This window comes from Meriones unguiculatus, chromosome 1 (assembly GCF_030254825.1).
Source record: "Meriones unguiculatus strain TT.TT164.6M chromosome 1, Bangor_MerUng_6.1, whole genome shotgun sequence".
NCBI classification, from domain to species: domain Eukaryota; kingdom Metazoa; phylum Chordata; class Mammalia; order Rodentia; family Muridae; genus Meriones; species Meriones unguiculatus.
The window spans coordinates 58,775,282-58,798,892 of NC_083349.1; the positions used below are offsets into that span (position 1 = coordinate 58,775,282).

Genomic DNA, 23,611 nt, shown 5'->3' on the forward strand with positions numbered 1-23,611 from the left:
GAAGGCAATTCAGACAGCCTGTGGCTGGGGGACAGTGAGATGGTTCAGCAGGCAAAAGCACTTGCTGCAAAAGCCTGATGACCTAAAGCCGATCCCAGAGGCCCTGCACAAAGCTGAATGCAGTGCGCATTTCTGTAATTCCAGTCCACTTATGGAGAGATGGGAGGCACAGAAAGGAAGACCGCCTAGAAGCTTGCTGGCCAGCTAGACGGGAGTAGCTTGGCAAGAGAGACCCTGCCTCAGAAACAAGGTAAAAGAACTGACTCCCATCAGAGACCTGTGAAGAATAAATTAGAGCAGGGAGTATAATCCAAACAGCCTATGAGTTGATTAAAGTGACAGAGACTTATCTGTTACCTAGACAACCACCCCACTGGGCCCCTGTGGCATCAGTGGCTTCGCCAAGGGCACAGGTCCCAGGGGGATGTCAGTCTTCGGCTGCCAGGACCAGTAAACTTTTCTGTGAAGCAGGAACTTGGGAAGGCTCTCCTGTCTTTGGCTAGGCTGCCTGTCCACAGTTTGCTTTATACCATGTGGTCATCTTGAGACAATGAAGCCAAATGACGGCTTATAAGTCATATGATTGACATGGTTACTATCTAAAAACATTTGTGTTAATATATATATTACATAATAGTAGTTATATTATATAATATTATGTTATATTGTAACATAATATATATGTTGTATAATTATGTTAATATATATAACTAATATATATATTTGTTGGTTGGTTTTGGTTTTTGGTTTTTCGAGAGAGGGTTTCTCTGTGTACCCGTGGCTGTCCTGGACTCACTTTGCAGACCAGGCTGGCTTGAACTCACATCAGTTTTCTTGATTCTGCCTCCCTGAGTGCTGGGATTAAAGGTGTGTGTCACCATATCGAGCTGCTAGATAGATATTTTTAAAATGAGAGCTGCATTCAGGTTACATGCACATATACACACAGAGTTACATACACGCAGGGAGTAGAATTTGAGTTGCATACACATATACACACATACACATGCCCTAACTACAAACTGAATCATATATATGTATAGATTTTTAATTATAAGCCTTTTATTATAAGTTTAAAGTCAAATATTGCTGTAGATTATATAGATTTTAAACCATAGCCAATGAGCAACTTATAAATCCTTAGATAAGAGTTTACAGCATAATCTTAAGATTTTTTTTTTCTTGTGAGAGCAGAGTGCAAAGAAATCAGAGGGAAAAGATTTTTTTAAGAGTGGGAAGATAGAGGCTTTGGGAGCGTAGAGCAGAGCAGGCTTAGATAAGATAGTTTGGGATAATCTGTCTGTTGGTGGTGAGATCCTGGGAATCAGGTGTGCCGACTTGTAATGAGCTCTGAGCCATGAAGGAACAGAGAGGGTGTCTGGCTTACTGCAGGCCAGCTGCAGGTAGGCAGGAAGGGGGACGGGCCTGTGGTCCACACGGGTGGGCTCAGAGCTAGAGCCGTGTTCAAGACAGACCAGCTAAAGAACTGGACTCTAGGATTCGTAATTAAATGCACAGACAAATGATCCACTCGCACCTCAGGCACATCAGCTCAGCAGTTTGGTTCAAGCAGCTGTTGCCGTGAGAACAGACGGGTTGACGAGAAGGAGGGCGAAAGCTCAGTTCCCAAAAACCTGGCCTCAGACTACAGTTGTCCACAAAAGATCTGAGACAAGCCCAGTTTGGATACATTTCCTAGCAGACACCAGGGGTTTGTGGGAACCGATCTTAGACCTGGCAGCGCCCAGACCTGAAACCAAGGGGTGGCATCTCTGCCGATAGCCTACGGTAGAACAGTTTTGGGGGTAGCCAGGCTTGGGGTGGGCCTCAGCTTCTCCAAGGCTCCTCAACAAAGAATAGCTTATCTCACTGATGGAATGAGCCAATTCGAGCCAAATTAAAAGTATAAAAGCAGGTTTATTGGGAGCAGCTCTCAGGGGTCAGTGAAGCTGCCAAGCAGAGGGAGACAGAAAAGCTGGGTGGGAGGTGAGGGTCAGTAAGTGCACAGAGAGAAAGAACTGCAAGGACAGAGAGAGAGAGAGTGAGGGCGCAGGTGGCTCTTTATTGGGTGGAACACACTTGCTGCACCTGGCGTCAGGTCATGACCTAAGCAACCGCCAGGTCCCTGAGGGCCAGCAGAATTGCCTCTACACTCACACTTCGGTGTGATTGATTGAGACAGGGTCTCACTGTGCATCCGAGATGCTCTTGAACTCACCGAGATCCGCTGTTTCTGCCTCCCCAGTGTTTGGATGTCTTAGAATATCTTTTTTTTTTCTTTTAAAGATTTTATTTTGTGTGAATGTTCTGTCTGCAAGTGTACTTGAATGCCAGAAGACAGAGCATTATATTCCAGTGTAGAGGGCTGTGAGCTACCACGTGGGTACTGGGAATTGAACTCGGGACCTCTGGAGGAGCACACAGTGCTCTTAACCACTGAGCTGTCTCTCCACCCCTTATCAGAATACATTAACATTAACCCTCAGCTGAATTTTAACAGGCCTCTGTCCACTCTATTCTGTTCTCAGCTCCTCAAGGGTCTTGTTCCCTGTTGGAAAGTTGTGGCTCAACAGTCAGCCCATGATGAAACAGATCTCAAGTGGGTTTTAGTTCTGTCTTCGCTACAAAACACAGTAAATGTCACAGTAAGAGTCCAATTCTGTGACCCGTGTTAACTTTCTATGATGCAGACAATGACTTATTGCGGTCAGTGAACTTGGAGCAAGGGACTCAGATAATAGTCCTAAGGTTCAAGGAATGGAAAATGTGCCTTGGAGACCAAAAGAACTTCCTCCTTGGCGCACTCAGCTCTGTCCCACTCCACCTCCCTCCCCAGGCTCCTCTATTCCAGCTATAAAGGAGCAGGTGGGTTCAGGTGAGGACCTGCTCAAAAAACCCAGAGGTTCTCATTCTGGGCCGTTGCTCATAGGAAGCAGTAATAGGGTCAGGAAAAGGAAAGTGTTTTCTTTAAAATTGCCAGCAGAGGGTGCAAGAATGCTCATAGGCTCTTAACGCCTATTCTCGGAGAATTGTAGATGACCTAGAGGACTCCCTGCCCCCATTTTTCTCTTGGTATACCCATTTAAAATGATGTGGATTTTCACAACACAAAGCCAGCCACTTTTGTGGACAATTATACAGACAAGCATCACATCCCCACACCACACTAGTCCTGGTGTGCTTGAGCTTTCAAACAATCTGCTGGCCCGGATTCCCCAGTGGGTCCAGTGCGTGCCCTGCCGATACCCAGGTCATAAATGTGCCCTACTGGGAGCCTGGGAATTTTATCTTGTCAGGTTTCGCCCTCCATCCTCACTAAGACAAGCGATGGTAACTGTAAATCACCTAATTTTCCTCTAAAGTAAACTGTGAACACTAAACTGTGGAACCAACACACCTAGTTTCAGAACATTCTCCACCCTCCAAAGAGACACTGTACTACCTAAACCTTGGGCCCTCTCCTCACTCGCCTTCCAAGCCCATTCCCCGCCCCTGGCAACAGCCAGTTTCTCTTTTTCTCTGGACTTGACTGAGTATTTCACGGGATCACACAGCATGTGAGCCGGACACCTGGCCTTCTTCTTTTATCTTTTTTTATTTTTATTTTTTTATATTACTCACAGGTTGTTTACTTTGTATCCCAGCCGTAGCCCCTCCCTCGTTCCCTCCTAATCCCACCCTCCCTCACCTCCTCCCTGCCCCTTTCCAAGTCCACCTGGCTTTCTTCTTTCAGCCTGCTTTGTACCTCTGTCGACAGTGTAGCACCAATCATAGTAACATCCCACCCTATGTGAACAGAAAAATCTATCCATTTCCTCAGTGTTGCCAGACTAGGCGGGCTGGCAGTCTGGGCTTTCATCTGTTTCCCTCCCATCCCCCGGGAAGAGTCCCGGGACTGCAGATGTGTGCTGGCACATCTGGCTCTACCTGGGTTCTGGGGATTTGAAGTCGAGCTGTCAACTGGCGAGGACTTTATCCTGAGCCCCCCCCCCCTCCAGTCTGTTGTTTGAGCCTGGGGAGCAGCCCCCTTTCTCCAGCTACCCTGTTTCACAGCTAACTTTGCCTATGTTCTCACCTTTTTTTCTCTTCGTTTTCTTCAGTCTTGGTGGGAATGAATGTAGATCCCCACACTTTGGGTCACACTGTAAAAAGGTCCTTTCCCGGTGTCTGCTTCCTAATTCCTTGGAAATACAGCTGTACCCGTTCCGTTTCTGTTTTCCCTCTCCCTACTGTTAATTAAACACCAGACTAATGCAACACAGGGAAGCTTTCCTTTTGGCTCACATGGGAAGGCATGGCAGGGAGGTGTGCCAGCTCTGCCAGGGGGAGCATGAGGTGACACGGTCTGAAATCAGGACACTCCTGTCAGCTGCCTATGACCTCCTCTCACCTTTTTAAAATTCAGTCCAGACCCCAGTGTGTGTCAAGATGTCACCCACATTCAAGGTGGCTCTCCCCTTCTCAGTCAGCCCATTCTGACACACTCAAGAAATAGATCTCTCTAGTGAGTCTCAATCCAGTCAAGCTGACAATTAAAATCGATCACAACGAGAGAACGGAGGTGGCAAGTTTACGGTCCTGTGGGCCTGGCGACGCCGCTATGAGCCCTGCGCACCATGACTGGAGTACTCGCTTCCAACTGACTTGGGTGTGTAACTGGAGAGGAGCTGTGTGGTCGTGCAGTAACTCTTCAACCTTCCACGGGGTCACCAACCCGCCTTCCACGGTGGCTGAGCCACTTTCCGGCCCTGTCACCCACGTTTAAGCGCGCCCCTGAAGCCGCCTCTTTGCATCATCAGAACTGTCCCAGGACGGGTCTGCGGACTTCTCACCCGGGAATTCCGGGCTGGGAGAAGCTGCCCAGCCTTTTCCCGTTTAAGGCTGTTCACAGGAGGTTACTCCAGGGCCACTAAGGCACATTCGCCACGTCCGCTCGCGGATCTCCATAAACACCTTTCCTAGAGACCCAGCTAACTCCGGCAGAGCTGGGGCGTGAGGCAGAAGGAAGCGGCGGCGCTCCGACGCCCCGCCGAACCCCGTCCCCAGGCTTGCTCAGCCGCGCACAGCCCCGCCTCCGCTCCCACGCCCAGGCTCTGCCCAGGCTCTGCCCCGGCGCGCCCGGCGGGCCGGAGCCCAACGCCGAGCAGACAAAGGGAAAGGCGCGCGGCCCCTCCCCGGGGTTACTGCCGGTCGGCACCCGCCCCCGAGGTCACTCGTGTCCTCTCGGCCCACAGCGCCTGACCCCGCGTAGCCAATCAGCAGCCGCGCTGCGCCACGGCCGGAGCCCGGTCCAATCAGGAGGCGCCGCCCCTGCAGCCTGCACCTTGAAGGTGCATCCTACGTGGAGAGCGTCCCGCGGAGGCTGTTTCTCCCTTATGGGGGACCGAAACGCCGAGCAGCGGGCTCCGTAAGGCCGGCTCTGTCGTGAGGCATCGGGCAATAGGGTTGGGTCTTAAGAGCTTGGGCATCAGCCGCACATTTCTGCTCGGAACTCCTACCACAAACTGGCTGATGGGACCGAGCTATTTGAAAACGCCACTGGACTCAAACAAAACGAAACAAACAAACAAAACACTTCTAAATTCTACCCGGACATCAAGAATCTCTCAAAAGTCCCAAAATGTTCTGAAGACTTAGGCACAGGTAGTGGCCCCAGGGGGGAACCAATGCCTACTGATTCCTGGCAGAGTCCTTACCCTGCGGAGCCTACCGGTGGACCCAGGATGTGTGCACGCTCAGGTCAGAGTGTGTGCGGATGTGTGCTGCAGGGTTAGGGTAGCCCGCAGAGTTGGTGGGAAGGCCAGTGCCATAATTTTTCCCTGAGCTCGGAACTCCCCTGTACGGGTGAGGGCTACAACTAAGCCCTTGGTTCAAAACTCAGTGCCGTTTTCCCGTCTCCTGATCCTGGGAGAATAGGTAAGCAGGATGGCGTCGTGAGGGGTCATTGCCACCTTGGCTCTCCCATTCTCCCCCGTGAGTGTTGTCCAGCCACCCACCGTGTGCCAGGGTCTCCCCGGGCGTGAATTCACCCTTACTGCTGAACTAGATAGTATTTTTCAGAGTGAATGTATGTATCACATATTATATAGGCACCACTTGAGTGCCCGGTGCCCTCGGGGGCCAGATGAAGGTGTAGGGTCCCCTGAACTGCAGTTACAAACAAACGTGAGCCACCGTGCTGGTGCTGGGAATCAGGAAGAGCAGCCGATACTCTGAATCATTACGCCATCTCCTCAGCCCCACATAACATTTTCTCTTGGGGAAAGGTAGGGACAGGATTCAGGCCGTGTTACGTTAGGATCACGTGTGATGTGTGCAACATCGTATTGGTCTGCCTTGGCCAGTGCCTGTTCCTTTGTCCCTGTCCCTTCCACCTTCTTGTGTGCCTGGGGCTACCTGGGCCAGCAGCCTCGGCACACTCTGCCTCTTTTGGCAGGGGATCAAGGTGTATGAGGAAATGCAGGACTCGGCCATCCGATGCCCTTAAATCCACAGCTCTGGGCTACAGCCTACACAGTGAGGCTGATCCTGGACAGCCGCTATATAGAACGCACAGGACAGGTTTCCCGCTCAGCGCCTGGCTTGTTTCACGGCTCTACACTCTGAAACAGAAATCCAGCTTCAGTCCCAGCGGTCCTGAATTCTACTCTGTGGTCCCAGCTCTGGTAAGTTCTGGGCATCTGAGAGCCATCTGGGCTATCTCTTCAGCCATGAAAAAACAATCTTACTTGCATTTACCTAATTACCTCGTTGTTGACAATTAAAAAATAAAAATTGTTCCTGGAAAGGAAAGCTACCCATCTTCCAAGTTGGGTTTTGTTATGGTTGTTTTGAGACATTGCAACAATGTCTGACTCTGTAGTCCAGGCTGGTCAGGAGCTCACTGTATAGGCCATCCTGGCTGTGAGCTCGCCATCATCTGGCCTCTGGCTCCATAGTGCAGAAAATACAAGTATACCCAACAACTCCAGGCTTAAGTAATTTTATGACAGGTCTGGATATTATAAAAAATATTGGTGCAGGACCCCAGTAGCTCTTACCTCAAATCCCAATACTCAGGAAGCTGGGATGGTGAGATTCCAAGATGCAGGTCAGATAACACAAGGCCTGAGCTAAAACACCAAAGCAATGATAATTCCTTGAACCATATAAAGCATAAGGCATAGACAGCCACTTCCTCTGCTTTCTATGTCCGTGACTAACACAGAGCAAGCAAATTATTTTCACTGTGCCATCTGTTCTTAGTTGGACTCATAGTTGAAGGGAACTTTCCCTTCCAGCTAAGCCTACTTAATCTGGGCACTGAGGCAGGGCCCATGCTTGTACTCCATTCTTCCCTGACCTACAAGGAGAAGATCAGTTCCCCTGCTGCCCAGCAGGCAGCTACTCTGTTGACATTCCACTTCTGACAGATTTCCAGCTCCTAGATGACCACCACGACCACCACCATCACAAAGCCTCTCTCTGGGGGGCTTAAGAATGAAGGAGAGAAATTAGAAAAGGTTCTCCAACACTGGGGAGAAAACATCCGCCCTGAAATGAAGGAAGATATCCACGACCCCAGCTACCAGGATGAGGAGGGGCCCCCGCCCAAGCTGGAGTATGTCTGGAGAAACATCATCCTCATGGCGCTGCTGCACGTGGGAGCCCTGTACGGGGTCACCCTGCTTCCCTCCTGCAAGCTCTACACCTGGCTCTGGGGTGAGCAGCTCCCCTCGTCGTGAGCTCCGCAGTGTTCTTGGTCTCTCCCTTTTCCTTAATGAGGTCTAACCCAGGTCAGTGGTCACGTGTTATGTAAGATTTTCCATCCTTTCCCGTTTGGCTCCTGAGGGATTGGCTGGACTTGGGACAAGAGCTTAGTTGGATGGAGAAGTGTCAGTTCCGGGAACCCCTTAGCGTGGATGCTGAGCAGGTGGGCATGGTGGCTTGGAGGAACAGGCTTTTCTGTGTGAGTTCGTTGTTTGTCTGCCTGCCCTGTCCCTGCCTGCCACAAGAGAAGTAGGCCCTCCCCAGGTACTGGACCAGGGGCTTTCTGGACTACACATGAAGCCCAGTCAGGGAACAAAACAAAGGAAGACTGTACAGGAGAAAACAGAAGAGGGTTGTTCATTCCACTATTTGAACCTCATCCCCTGTCTAGATGAGGCTGGTTTGCCCTGGATAAAGGCGGCATGGGCTCTTACACAACTCAAGGGCACGGGTGGATGGCTCCTCTGTGCCATGCACATCTCCAGGGTGCAGCACATGCTGGTCAAGATGTCCTTAAAATGAACAAGAGTGCAGAAGGGTTTCATGTTGCACTCCCCATCCGGCTTGCTATTGCCCATCTCATCCCTTCCGGCGCTGTGGAGGCGGCACTGGCCTTCCCGGTCCCCGACACACAGTTGTTTGGCAGACAGTAGAAACTCGAGCAGCCCAACCTTCGGCTATTACACTGAGGGAGACAGTGTGTTCCTGGCCTGCCTCAGCACGGGCCCTCAGGGATTCACAAGCCTGGGCTCATGGCATTGCTGCCCCTGGCATCAGCAACAGATGTGCTTTGCAGGTAGTTCGCTTGTGACCGCCCCTCCCCCAAGCCTGAACCAGGGAGAGTGAGCAGGACCTGTGTAGGTTCAGGGGCTGCTCTGGCCAGTTCTCCTCAGGAAGACGCTGGGAGGTTGTCTAGAGTCGTGTCCTCTGTGAGTTCCTTCTGGGCTCTCTCTCTTGGGGGGTTGTGGTAGAAAAAAAGGCTAGTTGGCCCAATGTTAGCTCCATCTGCCCCAGTCCTTTTGGGTCTTGAGATTGTGACTCTGGAGCTTCATCCTGGAAGTGCCTCAAGAATGCAACTAGGAACATGTCCAGCCTCCAGATCCTGCACCAGTGTGGCCTAAAGCACACTTTCAGGTCGGGGATATCGTGTTCCTGTCATTACATGGTGTCACACTCCCACATATAGGAGGGTGGTTTATCTGTAGGTCTGTCACCGTGGGCCTTTTGAGGCAGCTATGGTGGCTGTCTTCTTCCTATGCGAACCCAGAGCATGGGTGGCATTCTCCTACGGATTATGGACTCCTCTCTGTCTTCCGCCTCCCTAGAAGGGAAGTTTTCATATGGTTTCTGCCCCTGCTAGTTCCTGTCCAGTTTAAGCCTCCTTATAGGCCTCATTTGGTTCGGTTCTGAGCTTGATGAAACTGTCTGTGTTTGACAGGCCTTAGCTGTTAGCACAGGAAGTGAAATGGCACCCTGAAGCCAAGGTTGTTTTGCTCTCTTTTTCCTATCTTTCCATTAGTAATCCATTATTTTTGGCTTCAGAAGGACATGGGGCCATTTTTACAATGTGGGAAATCTCCAACCTTAAAGTTCTGTCGCCTTTGAGGATCCATTGTTTCCAGGAGTCCCTTGGAGTACTGTATAGAGTTTGTTTGTTCACCACGGTCCCAGCTTTTATGTCAGTGCTATCAATCAGAGGAACAGACGGCTTCACTCGGTGCCCCGTTTCCCATCATGGATTAGACAACTCTTGACTCTTTGAAGTCAGCCAGGTGGGACAATGCTGGAATGCCCTATTGTCAGGATGTAGTTGCTGGAGTTGGAGCCAGAAGAGATTGAATGCTTCTGGAAACCCTCGCTGCAAACCACGGCTCCACTTTTATCAGTCCCGTGCTCCTGGAAAATCACACCACTTACACCATGTATCTCCTCAACTGTGATGTCATGGTGGCAGAGCCTAACCCATTTAAGGTATACAGTGAATATAGAATATTAATATACTTGGCGAGGCTTGAGCATCTGTGCAAATAGGACTTTATTCAGGGCTGTCCCTGGCATGGCCTCCTTCTATAGCTACAGTGATGACATGCTATTGTGTAGCTGCTAAATAGTCATTGCATGTGTCTCTTCTAATTTGGCAGTGCCTGGACTGATCTGGATGCTGTTCTGAAAACACCCCTGTTTACGGGTCCTTAGCACTGGGGGAATTGTTGCCAGCCTTTGAAAGCTTTAGAGAAAGTTAGCTTAGCTCAAAGGACACAGTGTGTGGCACAATGCTCCCTAAACCTGGCTTGTTCTATTCCCTCGACCTGCCTCCTCCTTTGCCCATCTCCATTTCTCGGTAGAGAGTCTGTGAGGTGATGGCATTCTGTACAAGTTATAAACTCTTTCGGCCATAGAGAACAAGGCGTCCCTGAGACCATTAGAAACATGCCAATAGGACAGAGGCAAATAAACTCATAAGATAACCTTCAGCTGGTTCCCGGGGAGAGCAGGGCATGAGCTTGCTTAGATGGCTCCTGTGCGTGATGTAGGCAGCTGTATCCGCTTGCACTTACAGTTCTTCAGAATGACCACAGGGCCTCTCTGCACACATTACCACCTCAGCCAATCAGCGAAGGCTTGACTCTTCCTCTCTTCAGAGAGCAACCTGGTCTCCTGTCTGGTCAGTTTTCTCACCCACAAGTCAAGACACGTGAACATCCTGCCTGCATGTCCACACATTTGGATATGTCCAGTTTCTATTGCTTTGGTGTCAAAAGATCCTGCTTCTATCTGTAACCCTAGGATTCATGAGAAAACAGGTCCCCACTCCAAGCCTTACAGGGATACAACAGAGCATCAGGTAGGGTGTCCTCACGTTCTTCCCAGATGAACTTTGCTGTGGATGACCCCACTATCTTTCCCTGCAGTCTGTGTGTCCTATTTGTTTTCTGGCCTGGGCATCACAGCCGGGGCTCACCGCCTGTGGAGCCACCGAACCTATAAAGCGCGGCTGCCGCTGCGGCTCTTCCTCATCATCGCCAACACCATGGCTTTCCAGGTAAGAGTCTGGCTCTGCCCAGCTATCGTGCTACTTCTACCAATGATCCAGGGCAGAGCAGAAGGACTCAAAGGCCTGAGAGGACCAGGCAGGCAGCCATTGCTTTTCCCAGTCTTCTGTGGCCATTTAAAGAACATGCTTAGTTCTGAGGTTCACAGAACATGAGATAATCAGAGTCCCTGGGTAGGGAAACTTGAGGATAGGCTTTAAAAAAAATCAATTTGTTTATTTTTTATTTACTTTTATGTACCTTGATTTTTTTACTTCATGTATATCTATGTGAAGGTTTCAGATCCCCTGTAACACGAGTTACAGACAGTTGTGAGATGCCCCGTGGGTGGCTGAGGATTAAACTCGGGTCCCCTGGAAGAGCAGTCAGTGCTCTTAACTGCTGAGCCATCCCTCCAGCCCAAGGAGACTCCAGCCAAGACTAGTGGGTCCTGTGCTTTCATACAGTGTGACTGGTGTGGTCTTCAGCATAAGAAGCCATCGTGCATTAGACAGGCACCAGCCTGGCTTCCACCACCATCCCCAGACATTTACCTTACACTTGGTGATGCTTGTCCCAGCGTCCCACTGCAAAGGGACTGCAAACGAAGTGTTGCAGATACAAGGGCTCTTAATAGTAAGTGCAGACATTTCTAGTGGCAGTGGCTCTGTGAGGCACTGGGCTAGCATTTGGCATAGATGAACTACGTCTCCAAGATGTCTTAAGAGATGAGTACTGTTATTATCCCTCATTTCAGACGATGAAAGTGTGTTAATAAGTGGTTTCATAGACCAGTGCCGGAGTATTACCTGTGGCTGTCATGCTGGCTAAATCAGCTCTTGAGGCTGTTTGAGGCATAAGTTTATAACACAGAAGAAGGGGAGTTAGAGAAGGGAGCTTCCGGGGGTATCAGGTTGCAGGCACCATTGTGGGAAAAGAGGAAAACGGGAAACAAAGTTCATTTTCTTGCATGTAAGAGGTTCTCAACATACATCTATAATCATCCCTGCCCTACCAGTTTATACCCTGAACACTCCTGATCTCTTTGTAGGGAAGAGGCTACGGTTATTGGTGTATAATTAAAGGGTTAGAAAGAGTCCCAAATAAGAGGTCCTTAGGAAATGTGCCCAAGCTCATAAGTTACATCCTGGTCTTGTTACTGGCTGAGCAACCTGTCATTGTGAAGGTATCGAGACAGAGCTCCCCACATCTGTATTTACAGACCAGCACTCCAGGCCCCAAGCCCACCTGCTTCATACCCCACGTTCAAGGATTAGGCCCTCCATTAGGACCTTGCCCTAATTCCTTGTTTGAAAAACTACTCTTCTTTGCTAACGTAAGTGAGGGCTGTGACCCACCTCCCTCCTCTGTACCACACAATGTCAGGAAGCAACAGTGCTATTCCTGAGTCTGGGACTGTAAGTTCCTTTTCCACATAAGTTTTGGGGGGCAAGTGTGCAGGAGAGGGTGTTCCCCAAGGCCTTCTTTGTAGACAGTGTCCCCAGGGCTCTGTGAGTCGGACTGAGAGTCCCAGGACCTCACAGACATCTAGATCCTTGCCATCCCGCAGGAGGCCATCTCTTCTCACCGCTGGGTTCCTCTTTCCTGTCCTTCCAGAATGATGTGTATGAATGGGCCCGAGACCACCGCGCCCACCACAAGTTCACAGAGACGCATGCCGACCCCCACGATTCCCGGCGGGGCTTTTTCTTCTCTCACGTGGGTTGGCTGCTGGTGCGCAAACACCCGGCTGTCAAAGAGAAGGGCGGGAAGCTGGACATGTCTGACCTAAAAGCTGAGAAGCTGGTGATGTTCCAGAGGAGGTGAGTGACAGGTGGGGATGGAGGTAGAGGTTGAAACCAGAAATGTAGTCCACGGCACCTGGGGTTTAGAAACTTTACCTTTTCACTTATAACTTGTAAATAAAAGCTGAGAGATTTCTGGGTTTGTGTATTTAAGACCATCATTTCAAACTCATTTTAATAGCTCAGAGGCCATAAAGATACTTTACTGTTTTGTTTTGTTTTTTGATACTTTACTGTTTTGTTTAGTTCCATGTCCTTTGAGCAATTTTCATGAACGAAATTAAGTGCAATTTGATCTAATGATCACTGGTCTAACTAGGATAGACACAAAATATAGCCAAGTCTTTCCCTCAAGGAATTTCTAGCCCGAGAGTCAAGGAACATGTGAAATAGTCATGATACAAGGCAGAATATGCAGAATATTGTCTGCCCTTCAGAGGTACAGAGAGAAGGAAGTTGGCTCAGAGGAAACACAAAGGGAGGGTATTAAACACACACACACACACACACACAATCATCAGATGCAATCAAGTCCCTTGAAATGAGGGTGTCATGCTCCGTATGAGGATGGAGAGTAGAGCAAGGCCTCCAAAGGGACCTTTGGATGATGAAGGACGTTCAGTGGGCCTCCTGAATGGAAAGCAGAGAAAAGACTAGGAAGTGGTGGGAAGAAATGGAGCCAGGACATGCCACCATCTGTGCCAGTGACATTGTCAGGAAGACAAAAAAAAAAAAAAAAAAAAGGAACTCAAAGGTAGATGGGCAGGAGCCCAGGCGGCAGAACTGGCCGTGAGGTTGTCATTTGCATAAAGAGCATTTGGGGAAGAACAATGGGCTTCTTGTCAGGAGACAGGCCGGCGCGCATACTTGACACACTGGCTACCAGTGGTGTGATCCTGCGAAAGTCGAAAGTCGCAGCGTGAGTCAAACGAGCATCTGCCCATTCTCTCCTGACGGTTTCGCTCTTGCCCTTCACCCATACTTACTCCCAGCGGCGGGAGGAGAGCACTGTGGGAGTGGACGCTCCGGGGAAATGTCAGAGGGACCCTCCTTACGCAGTGCGTGCTCTCCCACACAGGTACTACATACCTGGCGTCCTGCTCCTGTGCTTCCTCCTGCCCACGCTGGTGCCCTGGTACTTCTGGGGCGAAACTTTCCGACACAGTTTGTATATTGCCACTCTCCTGAGATACGCCGTGGTGCTGAACGCCACCTGGCTGGTGAACAGCGCCGCCCACCTCTACGGATACCGCCCCTACGACAAGAAGGTTGGCGCCCGGGAGAATCTGCTGACATCCGTGGGAGCAATAGGTACGTCAGCGCTCTACAGCACGGCCACAACCATTGGCCTACTAGTTAGGATTCTTTTGCTAAAAACCTGAAAGACCAGATAAGGTTTGTCTAAGACAGGACTCACTCTGTAACCCAGGCTGACCCCAGAGTTACAACAGTATACCTGCCTCAGCCTCCAAAATACCGGAACTGCAGGTCTGAGCCAGCACACGAGGGTCCTAGATTTGTTTTTAATGAACATTTGTGTCTCAGTTCTTCTGCTATTTATTAGCAGAGTACAAAGCCAGTCTGATGTATGCAGCAAGTTTCAGGCCAGTCAGGGCTACAGAGTGAGACCCTGTCTCAAAACAACAAAAAGCTAAACCAATTATGTATTTAAAAAAAACAAACAAAACAACAACAACAAAAAAACCTATAAGAAAGTCAGGCAAAAAAGCCTGCTATAAAAAAGAAAAGGTGAAAAACATCAGGTTCCGAAATGGTCTCCAAATGCCACATGTATTAATGCCCTTTTTAGACAGGGTCTCACTATGTAGCCATGTTGTCCTGGAAAATGCTGTGCACACCAAACTGGCCTTGAACTCACAGAGAACCACCAGCCTCCCAAGAGCTGGGATTAAAGGCAGGGGCTACTACACACAGCTTATATTAAGCCCTTTGAAGTTTGTCGTTCTCCTGTCACCTGTGAGTTGACCAGCATCTCATTTCAGTTAGGAAATGAAAGACCAGCACAGGAGGATCAGTAGGACAGACAGAAAGCCCAGGGTTTTGCACTTAATCATGCTGTGTAACATGCAGAAAGAGTAGTTCTGACTTAGCTCACTCAGCTTCAAGTGCACTGTTTTGAATATTTTTTCATCTTCCTGCCCTAGTTTTCTAAGTCAGGTATCTTCTACCTCTGAACATCCTCTTATTTCGATCCTCCTGAAATAAACTACTTTCACTCTATAATTAGAAAATTTTCACAGGCTCATGTGGCTTGAGATGCATTCTGTTTTGTAACCGGAAATGTGAGACTTGTCCACATCCAGAGTGGCTAGCGGCCTCTTGCGTGATCCCACTGAGTTTATCTGTCCCCCGTCTGCTTACCTCACTCTTGGGTCTTCTCCAGCTGTTTCCTGTCATTCTAGATTCTAGGGAGGTTTGTTTTGTTTTTTTGTTTGTTTAGTTTTTTTGGGTTCCCCCCCCCTTTGGCTTCTTGAATTTTGTCTCCTCCTCTGACCTATGCTCATGTTATCTGAGAAAGTTGATCTCTGAAGCTTTCTTTTTTGATGTCCCAGTAGCTATACACAATCCTGCTTTGTTCTGTTTCAATCTAATACCCAGAGCCCTGAATGCAGAAGTTACAATCCTTTGTGAGCAGCCTTTGCCCGGTGCTCACCCACCCACTTCTAAGTCTACAGTATGGACAACCTGCTGTGCAGACAGAATACACACCCACGAGGAACCGTGGTTAGAAGCATGTCTGTGTCAGAAGATCCCTTTGCTTTCTTATTTTTCATGTCACCCCGAATCTCTCTGAAGACACTCAAGATCCAAATCTCTTATTAGTTGTTCTTGCTGCCGACCGTTGCTCAGGTCAGCGGTGTTTTTGTGGGAGTCAGAAAGAAGAGTTCTGCCAATGATCAGTAAGGGTTTTCATTTTTCTACCACAGTAATTATCCTGAATCTGAAATATATGTATTTTCCTTTTAGTCAAAGCAAATGTTCATCCCAAGAAGTCTCAGAATATCAGCAGTTAGAAGGATCTCCAAAGCTAGAGGCAGATAAAACTCTACGAATTTGAGGCCAACCTGGTCTACAAAGGGAGACAAGGACACCCAGGGCTCTGTTACACAGAGAAACCCTGTCTCAAAAAACCAAAAGAGTGGCTCTGATTTATCAGTACCTCCCTCCCTCAAGATCAGAACTGAGAGCAGCTCCCTGTGAACTGCCAGCAGCTGAGGGAACTCTGGTCCTTGACCTCCTTTCCTTTTCTTTTGACTTTTGGCTGCTGTTGCCCTTTCTGTTGGACTCTCCCTCATTCACAGGGAACACCAATACCCTGAGAAAGGATGGGCTTGTTCACTGTTGTAAGAAGCATAGAAACCCTCCCATGCCCACCAAAACACATGCATATAGACATAGACCTTCTGGAGTTTGGTTCAGTATTTATGTTCCCTCTGGCTTTTTCCAAGGTGAAGCATTTTCCCAGGAGAATCATCTTCCCTTGTTCAGTTATCACAAGAGAAACATCCTCCCCTAAAGCTCCCATAAGTGAGATCGCTCAATACATTTAAGAGGTTCTGAGGACACTTGTTTCCTTAGGGTGGGAGACACTGGGGTTATCTATTCAGTTAACAGCAGCACAGTTCTCTGAGGTTCAAGGTACCTTCTAGGTAAGAGGTGTATAAGAATGACACAGAGGCTTCTTAATATTTTAAAGCTTAGGCATTTTAGCTAGGCAGATTCCCGGCCAGCTTTCTAGCTTAGCCCGACTAAGCCTGGCATTATGTCCCGCCTCTCTGCCCCTGTTTGTTCGTTGCTGTGTCCAGCCGGCGACCCTCTCTCTCCTGGAAGTTCTGCCCTCCACTTTCAGCTTCCAGCTCTTTATTATATCTGATAGGCAAGAAAGGAAGGACGAATGTTCACAAGATATGACACTGGTGTTGGGCCACAGAAATAACAATACCAAGATCTGGCTAGTAGGCCGGCACTTAGCTCTCCGCCCACTTAGCAGCCAACAGTCAACTACACAAACACACACCTTCACACAGTGTAACCCAGCAGAGGTGTGCAAAGCTGAAGCAGCAGCCACTGAGCCCCTAACTGCTCTCCTTGCTCTGTTCCAGGCGAGGGCTTCCACAACTACCATCACGCCTTCCCCTACGACTACTCCGCCAGTGAGTACCGCTGGCACGTCAACTTCACCACGTTCTTCATCGACTGCATGGCTGCCCTCGGCCTGGCTTACGACCGGAAGAGAGTGTCCAGGGCGGCTGTCCTAGCCAGGATTAAAAGGACTGGAGACGGGAGCCACAAGAGTGGCTGAGTTCCTGTTCCAAATGTCAGCTGTGACAAAGTTTAATGTTCTGCTGATAACTACAGAGTAACACTACCAGAATGCTAAAGATGACCTTAACCCACTCCTGTACAGCCTCCCCCCCTCCCCCCGAGGCAGGGTTTCTCTGTGTAGTCCTGGCTGTCCTGGAACTTGCTCTGTAGACCAGGTTGGCCTTAAACTCAGAGATCTGCCTGTTGCCTCCTGAGTGCTGGGACTAAAGGCGTGTGCCACCACAGCTCAGCTGTGTACAGCCCTCTTTTAAAATGTTCAAGTATCAAAAGGCAACACCTTTCCTTTCTGATGCTAAGCCGATACACTTATCTTTTTATCCCATTCCTTCTCTTTATTTCTCTCACTGTCCCTCAGGTTAACGGTGTCATCCGTAAGTCCTTTATTGTCAGCCTTTGAGAGCTTGGCATCCTTTGGATAGTCCAGTGGTAGAGTCTTTGCATTAGAAAACTCTCACTGAAGCACCCTCCCTACCTCAGGGTAGGCGGCTTTCTCTAGAGACATAACAATGCCTGGGTGGTGCATCTTAATCTTCGTGACCTCTGGTTTGCTAGGTGGGAGAGGAAAATAACTTTATTTGATAGAGCTAAGAGAACAGGCAAATTATGAAGGGAAAGAACTGCCAAGCCAGGTGTGATTCTTAAGCAGGGATGGTGTTACATGAAATGAGTTATAAGGAAGTCTTTCAGTGGTCAGACCCAGATGTGGAGCCCCTCCCACAGCACCCTTCCTTTCTCTTGTGAGCCCCAGAGCCTGACAATGTCAGAACACAGCAGCAAGTCTGATATCTAAATGTTCTTTAAGTAAGGATCTAAAGCAACCATTTCAAAGAGGCTCATAAGGAGAGACAGAGTAGAGAAGGGAGTCCCAGGGTTGCCTGTGGCCCCCATCTCAAGGCAGAGATGGGGAGGCTGAGGGGCGGTGCTGGTAGGACGCTTCTCAGAAGTAACTCCCTGGAAGGGTACCCCAGGGGACTGTCAACTTCCTGAGCAGGGACTGAAACAGTTCAAAGCCAGGTCGCCTCAAACTGCCTCTTGGATTGATAAAATCCAGGCTTCGGCCTACAGTGTTATGCCCAGTCTCCCATATCCCTTGCTCTGAACCAGCCCTTCCTGTGGGACTGTCTTGGGGGCAGGCTAGGACCCTCTGGCTCACCTCCATCTTCCTCTTCTCCTGCTGATGCGCTCTGTTCCTGGACTTTTCTCCTCTGCCTGGACAGGAAGTCTCTTGTGTGAACTCAGGGCAGCGGGGGTCTGCCTCCTTGCAGCCCCCTTTCTGTAAACAATGCTAGGAGCTGTTCCTTGTCTTGAGCAGACAGAGCTGGTTATCTTCTTCCTGGGCCTTCAGATCCTCTCCACATCCACCTCCAGCACCTGGAGGGCCCCAGACAAACTCCTGTCTGCCAAACTGTTCTAGAGCTGTTGCTTGCCCCTATCCTAAGTCTTGACCATCAAATGCTGCTGACGTCACTCTGAGCCAGCCATGGAGCAGGCACCTGAAAGGTAACAAGATCAACCTTGGTTTTGGTATGGCATCCTGTTCTCTGCACACACTGGATGGTCTTTCTCCTTGGAAGACTTGCAGGAAAATCACAGGGCTGAGGCCAGTGTCATATACATATTGAGACCCTGTCTCAGAAATACAATAGAAGGAAAGGCAAGATAGAATGAAAGAAAACCTGCACAAAGTGTGCATCTCCTAGGGGATGAGGCCTCAGAATCTAAAAGGAACTCTTATACCTCAGCAATAAAAAGACAAATAGTCCAGCTCTCAACTAGCAAAAGTGCTGGACCTCAGATTTCTACAAGGCAGAAATAGGAGTAGCCAATAATTGCATGAAAAGGAGCCCTACGTCAGTAGCCACCAAGGAAATGCAAATCAGAAACACAGTGAGTTAGCATTCTGTACCCACTAGAATGGCTGTAATTATAATAATTAACATTTTAAAAAATAGCAAAAAAATGTTGCTGAGGATATGGAAAAATTGGAACCAGTCGATAAGGGAAATTCTAAGGTGGTATAGCTGCTTTGAGAAACATACCAGCCATTCTCCAGAAAGTTAAAATGTGAGGTACCATGTGGCCTGGTAATGCTACTCTCTGGTCTACTCAAGAGGATGAAAACATACGTCCACAAAAACCCTTGTACATACGTGTTCACTGCTGTGCCATGGAATAGCCCAACACAAAAGCAATACAAATAACCATCCAAAGCTGAGTGAACAATGTAATATATCCATATGCTGAAATTTACTCAGCCATAAAAGGAAAAAAAATGAAGTCCTGATCATGACAAAACACAGATGGAGCAGCAAGCACTGTTGTCAGGCCATGAAATAAGACACAGACGTCCATATGTTGTGTAATTCCTTTTATGGGAAATGTCCTGAATACACAAATCTAGAGTCAGGTAACAGACGAGTTGCACGGGCAACAGGACAGCAAAAGGTAATGACTATTAGTGGGCATCATTTTGTAGGGACTGATTCACTGTTTAAAAGTTACCTCACTGTGTTGGCTGAACAGCTTAAATCACAAAGCCTGTATGAGAAAATAATGTCTTATATTTTTATTGTTGTTACCATAGTTTATAGGTGAAACTCAAACCAAAATAAATTAATAAGGTGTTGGTTAAGTTTGTTTTTCAAGACAAGGTTTCTCTCTGTAGCCCTGGATATCCTGAAACTCACTGTAGACCAGGCTGGCCTCAAACTCAGAGACCCACCTGTCTCTGCCTTCCAAGTGCTGGGATCAAAGGCATGCGCCACTACCACCTGGCAAGTTCAAGTTTTTTATTAAGAGAAGCAATCACAAGTGCCACCCATATTTCCCTTGAGGATGACCAATCTGGTGAAAGCTTGACAAAAATAGAGAGAGAGAAGCAATCACACTATACTCTCATCATTGCAAAGATTAAGTTCTTTAGTCTCAGGCTGTACAGCAAGTCACAGGAGAAAGTCAAGTCCTGCTGCACCTGATTACAGAAGTAAAAAGAAACGCAGCTTCTACCTTCAACATCAGTCTTCAAGGCTTAGGCCACCGCAAACACACGTTCTGAGAATCACTTTCTGAGACCACTAGATGGAAGGCACAATCCTAACAGCCTCGGCATTTCTCGGGGGTGGCAGGTGGGGGGAGGGATGCTGCAGGCTAGTAGAGGGAGTGTCATCTGATCAGATCAGCGCGTGCTGTGACTGCCTGACCTTGACTCGCCATCAATCACTAACTAAGGAGATTACAGGTCTGCCTCTAGTCTGATCTTACGGACACATTTTCTCAACTGCACTTCTCTTCTCTTGGCTGACTTTCGCTTGTGTTGACATAAAACTAGCCAGCCTACCCAGGCAAAACCTGGTGGCATGGCTCTCCTCCTGGGCTGGCAATGGCTGAACTTGTGTCGACTACCTCAGCACAAGATTCTGTAACAGCCCATCCAAACGGTCAACCCACACCTGATCGTAAGCGCCGCAGAAGCTATCCTGCCTTCGTTTTCTTCATTCTCCTAACATACTGTAACCTCCTGTATAGTCTGAGCTCCTCAGATGCATCTTTCTCTACTGGAAATGCCTCTGATCAGGACTCAGTGATGTGAGGCAGAGATCTCGTGACTTCTTTACATCATGTCTCCATGACAAACTATAGGAAACACCAGGGTCCTACTCAGTTTCTATGGCACTGGCAGAGTGCTGGTTCTTGAACACTGAGTTTCGGACAAATGCCACAGGTTCCCAAATCTATTTTGGATTCTATTCTGGGATTGCTACAGAAGTCGATCCTACCTCTTCCACTGGGAATACTCTGGGCTTCTTCAAGCTACCGGGAGATCTTAAAGAAGCAGTATGTGCTGTGCTGACTTGGGTTGGCTGTGGGCCCAGGCAAAGGCCTGGTCAGAAAGGACAACCAGGCCTTATCCCCCTGGACCATTTCTCATACAGGAACAGTGAGTAGCCTAGGCCAGGCCAGGCTATAACAGACACTGTGAGCCCCTAGAGAAATGAGAAAAAGGAGGAAAGTGACTGTGAAAGGTAGCTTTGTTTATTCCACATATTTCCATGCTCAGCAAAGTAGAATTTCACAACATCAAATGTAAAAGCAGCCCAAAGTGTGCAATCCAATGCATCTGGTACATTCGCAATATTGTGTAGCCGGCATTTTCCCTAAAACATTTTCTTTTCTTTTGTGTAGTCTTCGGTGTCCTGGAACTTGCTCTGTAGACCAGGCTGGCCTCAAACTCACAGAGATCCACTTGTCTCTGCCTCCCAAGTGCCGGGAGACACCACAGCCTGCTAAAACATTTCATCACCCAAAACTCTCATAACCATTCACCAATGACACCTAATCTTTTCACCCAGAAGCCAGCCTTTTCCCGGCGTTCCCAACCAATGTGCTGTCTGTAAGAATGTACTTGCCTTACACTTCATAGATAAGGAATTAGACCATTTATGACCCATGTGTGCTGGCCCACTCCAAGCACTATGTTTTGGGCAATCGTCCACTGTGTAGCATAAATCAGTACTGTCAGATTCTAGCCTGTTAGCATACCAAACTGTGTGCTGGCTTCTCGGCTCACTCAGTACCTGTGCCTCCTCTCAGCTCTTACCTACCCTAACCGTCCCCAGCTCATGCCCCATTACTATATAGCCCTGCCATTTTGGCCATGCACCCTCATTGCCCTCTTGGCTCTTGGTCATCTTGGGTCCCTCTCTCATGTTCTCCCCCTTGTTCTCCTTTGTGGCCCGATTCTCTGCTGGCCATGATTGGTCTCCTACTTTCTCTTCCTGCTCTGGACTCTTCCAGATGCCTCTGGCTGTATTCCCTCATATCTACAATAAACACCGTACCTTGGGGTGGTCACGAGCCCATTTCATTCAGGTAGCACTTCACTCCTCGTGGTTGCCAGTTGGCCATTCATGAGCACAGCACAGGCAGGGCAGCAGTGCATCTACTGGTGAACAGCTGGGTTGGCTCCACCTTTTGGCAAGTGTGAGGAGTGCTGCAAATATTTGCCCACAAATATTTGGATATCTGCTTTCATTCGATTTGTGGACATATCCAGGAGTAATTTGCTTGTATGCAATTCTATTTAACTTTCTGTGGGGTTACCAAGCTGTCTTCCAAAATGCCTCAGCCATTTTCCCTCCTTCCAGGAAAGACACACACACACACACACACACACACACACACACACACACTCCCTGGGGGGGGGGATAGAGGGTGGAAGAGAGGCTGCTCAAGTAACAGCCAAAACCTGCCTTGCCTTTTTCAGAAGAGGAAGTGTGGTCAAGAGCATGGAGGTCAGGCTGCAAACTGCTTAAAAGTCACTAAAGGGCACACACCTCGGGCATTACTGTGCCCCCACCAACCCTACTGTCCTATAGACCTTCAGCGCCCTGTGCGGACCGAATACCCCATTAAAGCCTGAGCGAAGAAGGCGGTGGCTGCGAGAAAGGTCTCAGCCCTGCTCTACCGCAGGTGGTGCTCACACTCCTACCCTGGCCTTCAACCAGGCCGCACCCAGGCCAACCCAGTGAGCCGCCCGAGTCGCTGCCCATCACTCACAGCCCTCGGGTCACGGGCGTCCACTCGGCCCACAGCGCCTGACCCCGCGCGGCCAATCGGCGGCCGCGCTGCGGCTCTGCCCGCGCCTGCTCCAATCAGGTGGCGCCGCCCCCGGCCCCGGAGCGGCTCGCGCGTCCTGCGGTCGCGCTCGGGTTTAAGGACGAGGGAGAGCCTCCCGGGGGATGCGGTAACGTCCCCCACGGACCGCCCCCTTAGCCAGGGAGGAACGCAGAAACCTCGGGTGTGGGCTCCGGCCCACCGCTGCCTTGGAGGTCACGGAACCAGACCAAACAGGGCAGGGTAAGGCGGTCCCTAGGAGGCAGAGTGCCACCTCAGCAAAGCACACGGAGGAGTAGGTCGTGAAAGCACGCCAGCCAGGAGTTCAGGGGCGGTGCAGGCTGGCGTCACTAGGGATCAAAGCTTGCGGGTCCGCGAGCTAGCCTGGGCCGCGCAGCCAGGAGCCCCTGTGTGCAGAGACCACGGGTTCTTAACGGGGTGTCTTCGGTCGCTGTTCATTTGATTTAGTTGAAGCAGGGTCTCGCTGACTCCGGGGCTGTGCCGGTTTAGCTAGCTAGCTTGCCCAGGAATCCCGAGTCAGCCTCCTGAACTACAGATGGGCGTCCACGGAAGCCGCGCTTTTATGTGGGTGCTGGGGAGCTGAGCTCCCCTCACTGCATGCCAAGCACTTTTTCCACCTAGCCAGCTCCCCAGCCTCCTTCCTGGGTTTATAAAACACTCTTAAATACGAGATGAAGGTGTGGCTTCTCCCTTTGCCTTAACATATATGCCATAACCTTGACGGTTGGTCTTAAATTGAGATTTATCACACTGGTCACAGTTCTAGAGCCGTAAGTAGTGACAAGGATAGAGGTCCCCCGCACCCCCCCGCGCCACGCCCCGAACTTTAGCCCTTTCCAGAAGGAAGTTTTCTTGGAGATTACTTGAAATCCTCTTTCACTAAGTGTTCAGTTTCCTCACTGTATTGTGTTCAACATCACATAGCAGACTGTCTCTCCGTGTGGGTGTTTTTGCCTTATTTTCGGCACTCCAGCTCCAGCACCGTGCCAGGCAGTCCCCTGCAGAGGCCCCTCACCTGCATACGTTGTGGGACCCAATTCTAGG

The 23,611-nt window shown here is 49.4% G+C and overlaps 1 protein-coding gene and 1 long non-coding RNA gene across 5 annotated transcripts; one reads left to right on the top strand and one right to left on the bottom strand.

Moving 5' to 3' along the window:
• The first annotated feature begins 5,329 nt into the window (after positions 1-5,329).
• LOC132646031 (acyl-CoA desaturase 1-like) lies at positions 5,330-19,565 on the top strand. Of its 4 annotated transcripts, none has more exons than XM_060390101.1 (7): positions 5,330-5,916; positions 6,437-6,665; positions 7,413-7,701; positions 10,662-10,792; positions 12,399-12,604; positions 13,665-13,897; positions 16,711-19,565. In XM_060390101.1, exons 3-7 carry the CDS (start codon positions 7,428-7,430, stop codon positions 16,908-16,910), a joined length of 1,044 nt encoding a protein of 347 aa, XP_060246084.1. In that variant the 5' UTR covers positions 5,330-5,916; positions 6,437-6,665; positions 7,413-7,427; the 3' UTR covers positions 16,911-19,565. The 4 variants fall into 4 exon arrangements, with proteins under 4 accessions (XP_060246084.1, XP_060246101.1, XP_060246094.1 ...); XM_060390118.1 differs by having other exon boundaries at positions 6,496-6,665; XM_060390111.1 differs by having other exon boundaries at positions 5,330-5,643.
• Positions 19,566-20,943: 1,378 nt separating this feature from the next.
• LOC132655896 (uncharacterized) lies at positions 20,944-22,625 on the bottom strand. The gene is made up of 3 exons (XR_009593845.1): positions 22,490-22,625; positions 21,772-21,923; positions 20,944-21,216 (listed from the first exon to the last, which is right to left on the bottom strand). It is a non-coding gene; the product is annotated as an uncharacterized LOC132655896 (long non-coding RNA).
• Between the last annotated feature and the right edge of the window lie 986 nt (positions 22,626-23,611).